Source organism: Penicillium lagena, assembly GCF_028827675.1.
Source record: "Penicillium lagena strain IBT 129212 chromosome Unknown utg000008l_segment0_segment0, whole genome shotgun sequence".
Taxonomy (NCBI): Eukaryota; Fungi; Ascomycota; class Eurotiomycetes; order Eurotiales; family Aspergillaceae; genus Penicillium; species Penicillium lagena.
Window position 1 is genome coordinate 769968 of NW_026623229.1, and position 12740 is coordinate 782707.

The window sequence follows — 12740 nt, forward strand, 5'->3', positions numbered from 1 at the left end:
TACATTAGGAGAAGCCATGGGCTCCGAACCGCTCAAAACACTAGTCAACCAAGGCGGAAGATAAAAGAGGACAGGGACGAAGAGCTCATTCAGAGACAACGCACGACCTCTCAAGCGTTGAGAGGCCACCTGACACGTAGCATGCACATTCATCCAGGTCTCAGCACCATTGAAGGACCGGGTTCATACTGCAACCGCTCAAGACCTATATATTCATGGAGGACAAAAGCGCATCGAAGACTTGAAGGATCTCCCCTTCCTCCTCTTGAGACAGTTGTATTCTGCTCGCGTGAGCATGTCCATCCCTGAGCCGTGCACTCACAATAGCCTTCGGGGTTTTTGTTCGGAAAGCAGCTTCTATGCTTTTCGAAATCCCATAAAACGGATAAGCTGTCAGTCCGATTCCAGCTTCAAAACCAGTGTTAGTAGTTGGTCCAAAGAACGGAAGAGAATTCACTGACCGGAAGGCATCTTCGTAGCCATCCCCATAGCCCCCCTAGCAAGGCCCCTCAGCGCGCCAGGTCTTCCCTCCGCCAGCGCCCCTATAATCGGATATGTGATGATATCCTTAACGCCGCCAGCCATGCCGCCTACGAAGTTCTTGCCGCCGACTTTAATCCCAGACTTCCAATCCTGAACAGTACCGTAATCCTTCGGCTTCTCCCCATATAGCTGCGGCGCCCTTCGGAAGCCCTCTGCCGCCGCGTGCGGAATATCCACCACCATACCCCTAAAGTAAGTGGCGGAGAATTTACCGAAACCTTTCATTCCTGCCCCGATCATATTCCCCGCAGTGTCGAATGAGTTCTGGCTTTGTTCGCTCATAGATCGGCGGAGTGGCGACTGGGAACTTTGTGATTGTGCGGGATCAGCTAGAGATGGGGTGGAGTGAGAGGCTGGTTCTTTGGAGCTGGTAGGTTGAGACAGATCTTGCGAGCTGCCGCTTACGCGGGCAGCTTTGGCAGAGCGTCCGCGTTTGAACTCTTTGTACGGATTGTAAAACATCTCGCCTGTCGATCGTAACATGTTTTCTCCGGTGCCTGTGGCAGCGGACAGGACACCGGTCAAAGGATCCCACCGACGATTCTCGATGAGGATTGGGTTGATAGCGTGGCATTTAAGCTGTTTGGCGTCTATTCTGTTGTGCTCAATCAGAATGCTCACAGCTGTCTTGGACAGGTTTAGAGACGCCTTTTCTTTGCCGTAAGTCCATACTGCAACTTGATTGGGGATGATACTGCATCGCATCCGATCTAGAGGCAAATTGCGATGGAAAGAGTCCACGGCTGCCGCCACGCCGGATTCAGACTGCATCTTGATAGAGATTTCCAGCGCGGCAGAGGTAGCTTCTGGTGTGATGCAGAATTTAATTGCAGCGGCGAGATTGTCAGGATCAAGTGAGGCATGTGGAATTGGGTCCGGGCCGGCACCGGCTTTGGCGACCATATCGCCCCAGAACGGTTGACTGGGAGGAGGGATTGGATCAGCATTCTAGGCAAACATAGAAGGGAGCTCTAATGCGAGGGGTAGGCATACTCGCCGAAAAAAGGTACAATGGTGGTTGGCCGCCCATTGAAAAGCCCACAGGCTGTGGTTCCCGCACCTCCATGATGAACCACAGCAGCAACATTCTGGAAGAGCCATGTATGTGGACAGTCGCCGATGTAGAAGATGTTTGCATCCGACACCCCGACCAGCTCGCTCCAACCCTTCGAGACGACTGCACGTACACCAGCCCTTTCAACCGCCTTGACCACAGTGTCCGCTAACTTCTGAGGATCATCGACAACGATGCTGCCGAAGCCAATGTAGACCGGAGGCGGTCCTGATTGCAAAAACTCCGCCAATTCGGCAGGCGGGGTGTATGAAGATGGCTCTGAGAAGAAGAATCCACACACATCTAGGGCTATCAGTCATCTCAGCTGCCTTGAGTGGTGCTCATACATACCGATATAAGCTGGCCAATCCCGTGGCTTTGGAACCAGAGCTGGGGACCAACAGTAGGTAAATGGTACTTCCAAGGCTTCGGCTAGGCAGGGCCCCTCCGTTCGTGGAACAGGTGCTAAGTCTATTGAGGACCGCCATCGATTTATGACATCTCCCAACCTGCAAAACAAATGTGAGCTATCTTTTGCGGCCAGCGCTTGACCGGATGTCAACTTACCCTTGCCACGTTAGCCATTCTACCACTGCGTATGAAACCCAGTTTGCCGTCTTTGCGTCCGTCGGACTCATGGACGTGGAATGCAGATTGGCCAAAGGATGGGGAAATGCCCTGGTCGTGGTCCAAGGCATGGTAAACATCAGATGGACGGGGATTCCTAATGCCTGTGCACAATGGATATGTGCAAAGCTCGGTGGATTGGCAATGATTGCATCTGCAACAAATGGCTCCTGGGTGTCTGGATCATCTTCGATGCATGATCTCCAGCAGCCATCCAGCATTTCTGCCACCATGACCTGCTTCTTTTTGATTTCTCCATCGCGCAGTGTCTTCATCTGCGGGATCAGGCCTGGATTTTTGACCATGTACGCCATGAGCTGCGCTGGATCTCCGCCGATGGGGAAGAACTCCAAGTACGACTCCTTCACGAAATTTTCGAAGACGTTGTGGGTGGCAATGCGGACGCGATGACCATGCTTTTGCAAAGCGTTCCCCAGTGCGATGAAGGGCTGCACATCTCCGCGGCTTCCCACGATTTGGATGACTATGTTCAGTTTTACATCACAGAGAATTCCCTCTGCAGTTGGAGCCTCGCTATACTCAGGTGGTGGATAGTAAAGGTCTTCTTTCTGCTGCTTGGCGACCTTCGCGAGTGATCTGGCGAGCTCCGAATCTAGGTTGACGTCAATCCGGCCGTCGACTGTCCGAATGTTAGACTTGCGCTCTATTGCTCGTTACTGAATTTTCTGAATTATTCCACGTACCATGGACATCTCCCAACTCTGCGGCCAAGCCGGGGTCAACATAGGGGGAATAAGGTGGGGGAGACTGTTCCGGTGTCGGTCCCCGGTCGGGAGTTGGAGGTTTTCCCATATTGTCGGGACCCTCACTCGATGGAGGAATCGAGCGAGAAAGCAGATGAAGCAAGATCTAAGAAGGGAGGGTTGTTTTTGAACCGCGCATGGCAGTGGCGAGTGCCTGGATACCCCAAATAGGCAACAGAGTTTGAGGTTGATGAATCGATGAAGGCCCGATAGATCAAAAGCGAGAGATACTGATAATCCGGGACCACGTTGGATCTTTGTAGCTCTTCTCTCGTCGCCCACTCGCACCCTTTGACGGTTAATAAGCGTCTGGTGGCAAGCGGGCCGTGCAGAGTCGGTCCCCGCGCTGTGGCTGTGTCCGAGAATGGAAACCTGCTTTATCATGTCAACATTCTCTCTTCGAGCTTGTTGACCGCCCCGTTCCGTTCATTAATCCTTGCGGCGATGGAGGGCGATATCCGCAATGACGCTTATCCCTCTTCATCCAGCCTGTCGCTGCCTCTGCCCGGAGGATCTCACAGTCCGGATAAGCGCAGGCTACTGCTGATTTATATCCATGGCTTCATGGGCACGGAGGCTAGCTTTCAGGAACTCCCCGCACACATTCATGATCTGTTGACGAATTTACTGAGTGAGTCGCACGTGGTGTACACCCGCATTTACCCACGGTACAAGTCCCACGGCGAGTTACAAACGCAAGTGGACCAATTCAGCGCCTGGTAGGTGACCACACAGCCATGAATAGCTGGGACCGTCCGGTCTCGATGGAATTAATCAAGGGCATGGACTGATGCAAATACTCGCAGGCTATCACCACATGAAGCGGAAGATCTGGATGTCATCCTGCTGGGCCACAGTCTCGGCGGGATCTTGGCCGCAGACGTTGCGCTCCTGCAATCACAACCAAATGAGCACCCGAAGCATCGGATCCTGGGCCTCGTGAACTTCGACGTCCCCTTCCTAGGCCTACATCCCCGTGTTATTCCAACCGGACTCATGGGCTCTATGCCGAGGAAGGATGTATCAGCCGAAGACGAACTAGCGGAAGAACAAGAATCGCTAGGCATGGACCCGGCCTACAAACCCACCGCTCCTAGCCCCAATTTTGATCCTCCATTCAAGAATGATGTGCGTCTGGTTGATCGTGGCTTCTTCAAGGGTATGATGCATTTTGTCAACAAGAACACCGACAATCTCTCACGATCGATCTTTAACCGTCTCGTATCGCCCGTTAAGTTTGCAAGCTGCGTCAATAATTACTCTGAACTTCGTCGGCGGTATCGACGCCTTATGGAGTTAGAGGCCGCGGAATACAGCCCTGGGAGAGTACGATTTGTCAACTACTACACCTCCAGCACTGGTCGCCGGAAAACTAATACAAAGCCCGCAAAGGAAACCGAAGACCTTGATCAGATTAAGAATGCAGCGACACCCTCTCCACAAGAATCTTCGGAGACGCCAAGCGCTTTTAGCGAAACTGGAACCGTCAATTCCTCCTCGACGAGCAACCTAACACTCGAAGGACAAAGCCCAAAGTCCGCTGCTTCCGATTCCACTCTGGCAGCCGAACCAACTTTGGCAGCTGAAGAGGCCAGTTCTGAAAAGGAACTTCCGCCAGTGGATATCCCAAGTATCACATCATCTACCTCCATCGACCAGAAGAATTTTTCGGAGAGCGCCTCCCTATCAACGCTTTCTCTCTCAACCCTTTCCCTCTCACCATCGGAGTCTGGTACCAATGCAGAGGTCTCCAAACAGAAACTTCGCAAATTTATTCTCTTGCCCTCACATCATTGGAGGCGTGCAGACAATGCTCACTGGACACCGGTGTTGATGGAGGACATGGACGAAGTGTTAGCGCACCAGTCTATGTTTATACCAAATGCTTCGAACTATGACTACCTCGTTGGAGATACTGTGGCCTTGATTGAGCAATGGGTCCAGACAGATCTCACCCGACGGCTGCTCCAGGAGAGCCTCGACTGAGAGTTTTTGATAAACCATCCTAGTTAATCCGGGCAGCTACATATTCATAATCTGAAAGAAAGAACTCGTTAGACACGGCTTTAATTCTCTTATGCTACTTCAGTAACCAAATTCGCCTCAAATCCATCCCGCACTCGTATAGGCCGCTGTCACTAAACGTGGCACGGAAGGCTTCTTCCCCCACCAGTGCGGGGCATCCGCATTTTCGCCTCCTACACTCAGCGACAAGCATGAAGAATGTCCGCATCGACGCTCTTCCCTCCGATCGTCAAGTAGCATCCAAGGGTGAGTCTACCAGAGATCAATACGTCAGTCAGAACGGAAAACTAACGTCCCAGATTGCCGTGTTTGCACGAAGCGGCGCATCAAATGCGATCGGAGCATTCCGCACTGCCAGAAGTGCGCCATCCGCGGACTTCGCTGCCCGGGTTTTGATCGACTGCCCCTCAGATGGAACCAAGGCGTGGCTAGTAGAGGCAAGCTCGCTGGAAGCAAACTCCCAGTGCCTCCAAAGAGTGGGTCGAGGGACTTGAAAGACTCAGAGATCACCCTCTCTCAACCATGCACCCCTTCCACGATTATTCCAAGCAGCCCGACACGAGATCTTAGTCTTATTAGTCGTCAATCATCGGTTGTTCTATCCGACAAATTGCTTGTTCACTTCCATCTCGAAGTCGCTTCTCTACTAAGATGGATGGACAGCCCTGTCAACCCATGGAGAAGTATCATCCTGCCGATCGCCCAGCAATCGGCCTGTCTGAGAATGTCAATACTCAGCCTTGCTGCTACTCATTTGTCTGTCACCTCTGGTGAGGATCCCGAGCAAGCATCGGCGCTTATGCAGGTCAACCACAGTCTTCGGGATGCCTGTCTTCGGGCATTGAATCGCATAATACGCTCAGAACTCCACCGGACCCCCAGAGCAGCAGGGGATAATTGTGGAACCTCGTCCCTGACGGAAATGCTTGCCACTATGTTGGTTCTCTGCTACGGGGAGATGTTTGTTCCGAACTCGACAGACTGGAAGCTCCACCTTCGTGCTTGTCGTACCATCATCGACAGACATAAACTACAAAACCGACAAAAAGAACTTCAAGACCCTGTCGCACAATTTTTGCTGAAAGAAGTGGGTGATGTGGAGGCCTTCGGCAGTTTTTCGGCCTTTACGAGAGAACCGAATCCCATGGCTGTCGTGCGGCCGCCCACAATGATCGACGGCCAGTTCTGGACCTTTACAGATTTGATCTTTGAAATAACAGCCGCAGAGAGACATCGTTACAATATTCTACAAAATGGCCAAGGGCTTCCCGAGGTAGATATGAGTACCTGGCGTACCAAACTCGAGCAGGCTTCCGAGCGGGCGTTGACGGGTCTCAATCTTCTCTCTGCAAGAGAAGCATCCTCACGAGAGCACTTTGAAGCCGTTATCCGGGCCCATTACTACTGTCTTCTCATCTACAGCTACCAGGCCCTAGCGTCTCCGATGGAAGCAGCTCAGAATATAAGTCCGCTTATGGGTCTTCTGTTTCTTGAAATCCAGACCCTCACTGAAGGTCCAGCGCATCACTTTTCCCACGACGTGTTCTTCCCGCTTTTCATTGCCGGCACCGAGTCCCGAGAAGATGAGCAGCATCAGAGTCTACTCCAGTTACTTTTCATTCAGTCTATTTCCACGACTGGGGTCTGGTGCAATCACGCTGCACTGCAGTTTCTGCGTGCCTTCTGGGCAAGGCCGGAAAGTACTGGGAACTGGATACAATTTGCCAGAGAAAATGAGCAGGAGTTGAGCCCTTTTCTTATCTTCTGAAAGACACACCCGTGGTCATTTCTGCAACCCGTTAACCAACCATTCATGTTCTTATCTTGTATATAAAGCATACCGAACAATGTATTATGAGTGAAATTTATACACATTTCCTACCACCCAGGCTTACCTTACATGTTGACCGTCTCCTCATCTTCGACCCCAAAAAGCACTCTCATCGGGTCCTGATAATTCATAAACCCGACACCCGGCTCGCAGAGCCCGTATCCCAACAACCTCTGAGCCTGAGGCTTCAGCTTTCTCGCCCTTTCGAGTGGAACCATCAGAAACTGGTTCTCGGCAGGACGCAGAGTCGGCTGGCAGAGAAATATACCGACTGTTTCCCGATAATCGGTTCTGTGGAGCACAGTTAGTGATCACGAATGAACCGCAGTTCAAGATAGAACGCGAGAGACATACCGAGTAGTATTTGAACCACCACCATGATACAAGTTGCCAAGGAAGATGAAGGCATCACCAGGCTCCAGCTCAGCAGGGACGGCTTCCTCGCGAAGAGGACGGCGCTCTGGGCCCCAGAGGTGTGAGCCGGGAATGGCGACAGTCGCACCGTTCTCTTTCGTCGTCTTCGTTAGTGCTGTGACACAACCAATCATCACAGGAAGCTTCTTATCATGCGGATGATAGTCGCTTTTTCAAAGCAGTTAGTCAGTATTCGTGGATGAAGTATAGGCTCAATAATGCATACTTGTCATCGCGATGCAGCACCTGCTGCTTCCCACCAGGATTGACACGGAACCCTACCGTCGAGGAAATAATCGGTTTACCACTAACAGTCTCTTGGTGGTCGCCTCTCCAGAAAGTGTAGCTAGAAGAGACGAGAGCGTTGGCAATGCCGATGTAGGTAGGGTTGCAGGCGAGTTCGACGCAGGCGTCCGAGAAACCTAACAAGCCGCTGGCCCGCTGAGTAGTCACCGGGAAGAACCCATATTTGTCTGGGGTGTCACGATCGAAGTGCGGCTTTAGGTCACTTTTGATTTGCTCGGCTAGATCTCGTGAGATGAGGTTCTCGACGATTACGCCGCCGTCGCGATTGATAGTGGCGATAAGTTTTTCCTGGGTAGTGTCGGAGGCAGCGGCGTCGAAACGCGCAAAGAAGGGCTTGTTGATTTCAGTTCTGATTGCCATTCTTAAACCCGGGATCGATGATCAAGTTTGTCTATGACAAAAGAAAAGCACTGCGGATTCAGTCCGATTTATACCTTTGGGTTACGTCGGTGCTTCGGCCTGCGCCGATGGTGTCGAGTGTTCCATCGAAACGTGGGGATTGAGCCTCAGGATTATATTTCCAGATCAGGTAAATCAACACAGTGTTGTGGAGTTGTTGATGTCAAAGCTACAGTTGAGTCGGGCGACAAAGGCCATAGAGAGTGTGGTACCGCTAAACCTGATCCGGAAGGCCGGGCGAGAAATGAGTCTTTGCCCTGATATACATTCCGCACAATCTCACACAATGATCTTTGCACTTTCGTTGTCTCTTGACCATGAGCAATATTAGCTGTCACCAGGCGGGTCCCTGGTGGTGCACCGTTGTCGAGATGTGGAACGTCACTGCCCCTGCATCTCTCCCTATCTCGGGACTCCTATTGGCGATATTGGGGTTGGTTTTGTGGTCTCTCTATAGCGGCAAACCAGTAAGTTACCTTGTTGGTCTCTTCAAGTGGCAGACCTGACATTTAATCTCTTAGCGTTTCATGAGCTCGGTTGGTTCCAACCAGAATGGTGTTCGCTATACTGCGGCGGAGGGGTTCAACTGGCGGGCCACGGAACCTGTACAGTTTCGGCCATTCAAGCCGAAGTATCATCTGACGATGGGTTGAGTTGCACTGTTTATTGGAGATTGAGATCAGGACTGACCATTTTCTAGCAATCGAGACACTGGATCCTCATGATCTGATTCTTTTTGACAAGACGTACCAAGAGCGTCTAGACATCAGAAAGAATTTGGTCAAAGAACACCCTCAGAAGATTATCGGCATTACAAATGGAGCCGACCCTCGCATTGGAGCCGCGATCAGAGAGCTGTATCATACTTTGATGGGAAACTATCTTCCTCAACGATATCCGACAATTTTTGAAAGCAAAGATTCCTCCATCCGAAATACAGTTACGGGGGAATCGTGGCCCACCAATTTAACAGATTCAACACCAGCAAGGCTGGCACTCGAGATTTTGCCTGTCAATGTCGACGAAGACTTCTTTATTCTTCTTCCTGATAACCAGACAGATATGAAGAGAACTGCCGGTGATGAGGACGAAACGACCTATATTTTAGAAGCGTACAGCGCATGTTTCCCCTCAGGCTTCGAACCTCAACACAAGCTAGGCAAAAAATTAGCATCAATCCATGATCCCGTACCTGGATACAAGGAGAGACTCGAAAAGAGCATGGACCGCTTCTTCAGAACTCTACCACCGGGCAAATACGTCAGGAGAGTGAACTGGGCCGTTACTGTTGATGAGGAGTTGTATTCCAATTTTGACAAAAGCGGAAATGCCATGACGAAGGAGTTTAAGCAGCTGGGTGTTGACGATCTCGACTTAGACAAGGTATGTGTTCTGGATATACTCGTGGTACCCAGAAGGGAAGATGTTGATGGGAAACAGACATTCCTCCGCTGTGAGCGGCAAACTCTTCATCGGTTGCCGCAGTCGAACGCAATTATCTTTGCTTTCCACACGTATTTGTACCCACTGGAACAGGTTAAGGCGGAAGGTCTAGGCGAGGAGCTGGCTACCGCCATTGATGGTCTGACGCGGGGGAACACACCTGACATCTTTTTGTATAAGAATGGGCCCAAGTGGGCGGCGGCTGTGAAGCAATACTTGAGAAGCTGAACTAGACTTGGCTATTTCGGTATTATGATTTCATGTCTACATGATAGAGCGCCATTTTTCGACAATATCCTGTCGTTCATCCCAGCACGTCCGCTGAGGGCGTACTTCCTCTTCCATGCCTGAAATAACTTCTAGAACCCTGAATCCACCTTCAATAACGTAGCTGTGTCAGATACATTGCAGCGCAGTAGCTAGGATAGCTGAATCTCCTTTTTCAAAGGGATGGGTTTTCTCAAAATCAACAATGAGCTGTTCATGCTCCTGGCTTCGTGGAGTAAATGCAGCCGTGAAAGAAACAGGATGGCTCAGAATACCTGGGGTAAACTCGACGGTTGGCTCTATTTTCTTACCATTGTCTCCAATGGGCTTTTTGATGTCAAATACGGCCAGCGTGTGTGCAATCATCAGGAAAATAGAAGTTTCAGCAACCAGACGTCCTGGGCAAACCCTCCGACCAAAACCAAAGCTCACATCTCCCGGCTCAAGGGCAGGCTGAGATGAAAGGAATCGCTCAGGTCGGAATTCCCGCGGGCCAGGGTAAATAGCGGCGTCATTGTTGAATGACCTAGATGTAGGTTAGATTGCACCAAGAAATCCAATATAACCGGTGTGAAAATACCAAACGTTCGGTAAGATGATTGCATTTTTGGGAATCAAGAAACCGTTTATGAGATCGTCTTCGTCTGTTCGGTGAGGAATTGCGAAAGGTGCGACGGTGTGCCATCTAATAGCTTCCTTGACGATGGCATTCACAAAGGGCAGCGTTTCTCGGTCAGCCGCTGTTGGCAAAGTCGGCTTGCCGAATAGATCGTCCATTTCGGCTTGAGCTTTACGTTGAACATCCGGGAACAGCATCATTGCCAGGAAAAATCCTTCAAGGACCGCAACAGTCTAAAATCAGGCAACGAAGTCGTATAAATAATGGTCAACCTACTATTATAGATTATTGGGAACATACCGTATCGGATCCACCACCATACATTGCCAAGGCTGACCACTTGACAATTTCTTCATCTTCTCCTTGTTTGAGCAGCCTCGATACGATGGACTGCCGATCCTCGTCGCGGTTCATCTGGAATTTTGTAAACGCGACTGGATTCTCCAAAAGTCTCGTGAGCGTCTGAAAGTGATCCCGGGCAACTAGTTGAAATCTTGCCCCCGGCATCCATTCTGGGATATATTTTACTGAACACCAGTTAGAGATGCGAGTTCTGAATTCAAGAAAAGACAGGAAACTTACATGCGGGGATCAAGTCGACTAACCATGCCCCCGGAACGGTGGCCTCTGAAAATTGCTTCAGTGCATGATTGGCTAAGCGTACTAACGGGTCGTCTCCATGTGGCTCGATGTTATAGCCGTATGTGACATTCAAAATGAAAGCGCCAGCAGCGCTGCCGTTTCAGAGAAATAAGCAAATCGATTCCTGAAAACGAGTTGTTGGCTCAAACTCACGTCCTGTTATGCTCGATGACTTTCTCTGGTGTACGCAATACACGACATGTAAATCTTCGGGCCTCCAGTTCAAGCAGGCCATCGAACTTGGACGCGGCTTCTCGGGTTCCGATGACTCTCGTGATTGCTCGGCGATAGGCTCGAAGAAGAGGCGTATTATCTTGACTTGACGGTATCTTTCCCCATCCAGCCCTATAATTGCAGGTTAAGTTTTGATATTCGCGAGGCAACGGAACTCAACCGCAACCGACATACAGTTCATCGGCAAACACAAGACGCGGCCGGGAAGAATGTTTTGCGGAATTCTTTTCTAGTATCTGGAACGCCAGATCTCTATCGTTAATGATGATGATTGTCTTGCCTAGAACTGTGATGGAGCTGAGGGGACCTAGGTGGAAGACTTAGTTCTTGTTGCTGAATTGTCCAGAGAGGACGAATGAGGAACATAATACCATAGAGATCTTTATGTTTCAGCCAATGTTGCCATTCCTGAGCTCCTGGTGAGGGGAGGTCCAGTAGATTGCCGATAATTGGTTTGCCTTTCGGTCCTGGGGGTAGATTCGCTATCCTGCTTCCTATAAAAGCCCACCGCAGAATCGCAATTAGACCTAAAGTAATCGAACAGATCACTAAGTGCCCTGTTGATAGCATGATATCGTCAACTGAGATGAAAGTTTCTAATAATTCAGTGGACCACAGAAAATTGTTGCTAGATGGGTACAGAGAAGGGTAGATAAATTCAGAACCACGAGGAAGTAAGGTAGTTAAGAAGTTGCCTTTAGTGTTCAGCCGCACTCACCCCGCATATCTGTCAGATCGTATTACCCCCAACTTGGTGATTTGCGGCGCCTAGTGTATCTTTGATAGACAGAAATGGATGGGATCGGCCGATCTAGTGCCTAGATGTTTCACAATAATCTAGCTACTTATCTATAAGGCAGTACGAAGGCCGGCCATCTATTGCGTACTATGAGTCAGGGAAGAATCTGTCCCCCAGGTATGTATTTCATATGTTGCCTCCACCCCGATGGAAGCCCGACAGCAGAGGACGGATTTGAACCGAAACGCAGGGCAAGCTTGCCAAAGAACGCTGCAAATACTGGGAGCTGGCGAATAATCCACATAATCCAGGAAGGAATTGAGTTTAGCGTGTTTCCTACGTGATAAGACACTCAGAATGTACTCGCCCCCAAGTCAGACCCACACTTCTGGTTTAAGATTGTCATAACACCGAGTTATTGGATCCACCTTTCCCTCTCGATCTCTTGAGTGTATTTAAGATTTGCATTCAATTCTAATCCGATAACCAGCAAAATATGGTCCTCTCACAGCAACATATCGTCGAACTCAAATCCCTTCTCTCTGAGGGAGATCATTGACGCCTCATCCGGAGGGTATGTCTCACATACTCAGACCTGGTCGGCGCAGCAAAACAAACATCCAAAGTTGATCTTGCGGCCTGCTACGCTCCCCGCTCTGCAGAAAACACTGAGATGCCTCTGCGACGAGGCTGCGATAAAAAAATTAGCGGTACGGTCAGGAGAACTAGAATCAAGCTCGGGGACACAGCGGTGATCTATAGGGGCATCGCATAAGCTAGGCTAAGTAATTGAGACCCGAGAAGGAAAGCCCGCGAGCACACATTATGAACCA

General features: G+C 50.3%; 6 protein-coding genes across 6 annotated transcripts; 3 read left to right on the forward strand and 3 right to left on the reverse strand.

The window, feature by feature from the left end:
- Positions 1-205: 205 nt before the first annotated feature.
- N7510_010874 (putative sterol glucosyltransferase) lies at positions 206-3037 on the reverse strand (the record flags this gene model as incomplete). The annotated part of the gene is made up of 6 exons (XM_056982799.1): positions 206-408; positions 462-1491; positions 1554-1900; positions 1949-2106; positions 2165-2864; positions 2929-3037. The coding sequence occupies 6 exons, from the start codon at positions 3035-3037 to the stop codon at positions 206-208; spliced, it is 2547 nt and encodes an 848-aa protein (XP_056828293.1).
- A 395-nt stretch (positions 3038-3432) lies between these two features.
- On the forward strand, positions 3433-4974 carry N7510_010875 (uncharacterized protein; the record flags this gene model as incomplete). The annotated part of the gene is made up of 2 exons (XM_056982800.1): positions 3433-3707; positions 3795-4974. The coding sequence occupies 2 exons, from the start codon at positions 3433-3435 to the stop codon at positions 4972-4974; spliced, it is 1455 nt and encodes a 484-aa protein (XP_056828294.1).
- A 230-nt stretch (positions 4975-5204) lies between these two features.
- Positions 5205-6781, forward strand: N7510_010876 (Zn(II)2Cys6 transcription factor; the record flags this gene model as incomplete). The annotated part of the gene is made up of 2 exons (XM_056982801.1): positions 5205-5259; positions 5313-6781. The coding sequence occupies 2 exons, from the start codon at positions 5205-5207 to the stop codon at positions 6779-6781; spliced, it is 1524 nt and encodes a 507-aa protein (XP_056828295.1).
- Positions 6782-6909: 128 nt separating this feature from the next.
- Positions 6910-7924, reverse strand: N7510_010877 (phytanoyl-CoA dioxygenase family protein; the record flags this gene model as incomplete). The annotated part of the gene is made up of 3 exons (XM_056982802.1): positions 6910-7135; positions 7199-7426; positions 7485-7924. 3 exons carry the CDS (start codon positions 7922-7924, stop codon positions 6910-6912), a joined length of 894 nt encoding a protein of 297 aa, XP_056828296.1.
- Positions 7925-8280: 356 nt separating this feature from the next.
- On the forward strand, positions 8281-9634 carry N7510_010878 (heme-dependent oxidative N-demethylase family protein; the record flags this gene model as incomplete). Its single annotated transcript, XM_056982803.1, has 2 exons — positions 8281-8430; positions 8672-9634. 2 exons carry the CDS (start codon positions 8281-8283, stop codon positions 9632-9634), a joined length of 1113 nt encoding a protein of 370 aa, XP_056828297.1.
- A 168-nt stretch (positions 9635-9802) lies between these two features.
- Positions 9803-11738, reverse strand: N7510_010879 (cytochrome P450; the record flags this gene model as incomplete). Its single annotated transcript, XM_056982804.1, has 7 exons — positions 9803-10199; positions 10254-10525; positions 10593-10819; positions 10875-11026; positions 11088-11279; positions 11343-11475; positions 11522-11738. The coding sequence occupies 7 exons, from the start codon at positions 11736-11738 to the stop codon at positions 9803-9805; spliced, it is 1590 nt and encodes a 529-aa protein (XP_056828298.1).
- Positions 11739-12740: the final 1002 nt, after the last annotated feature.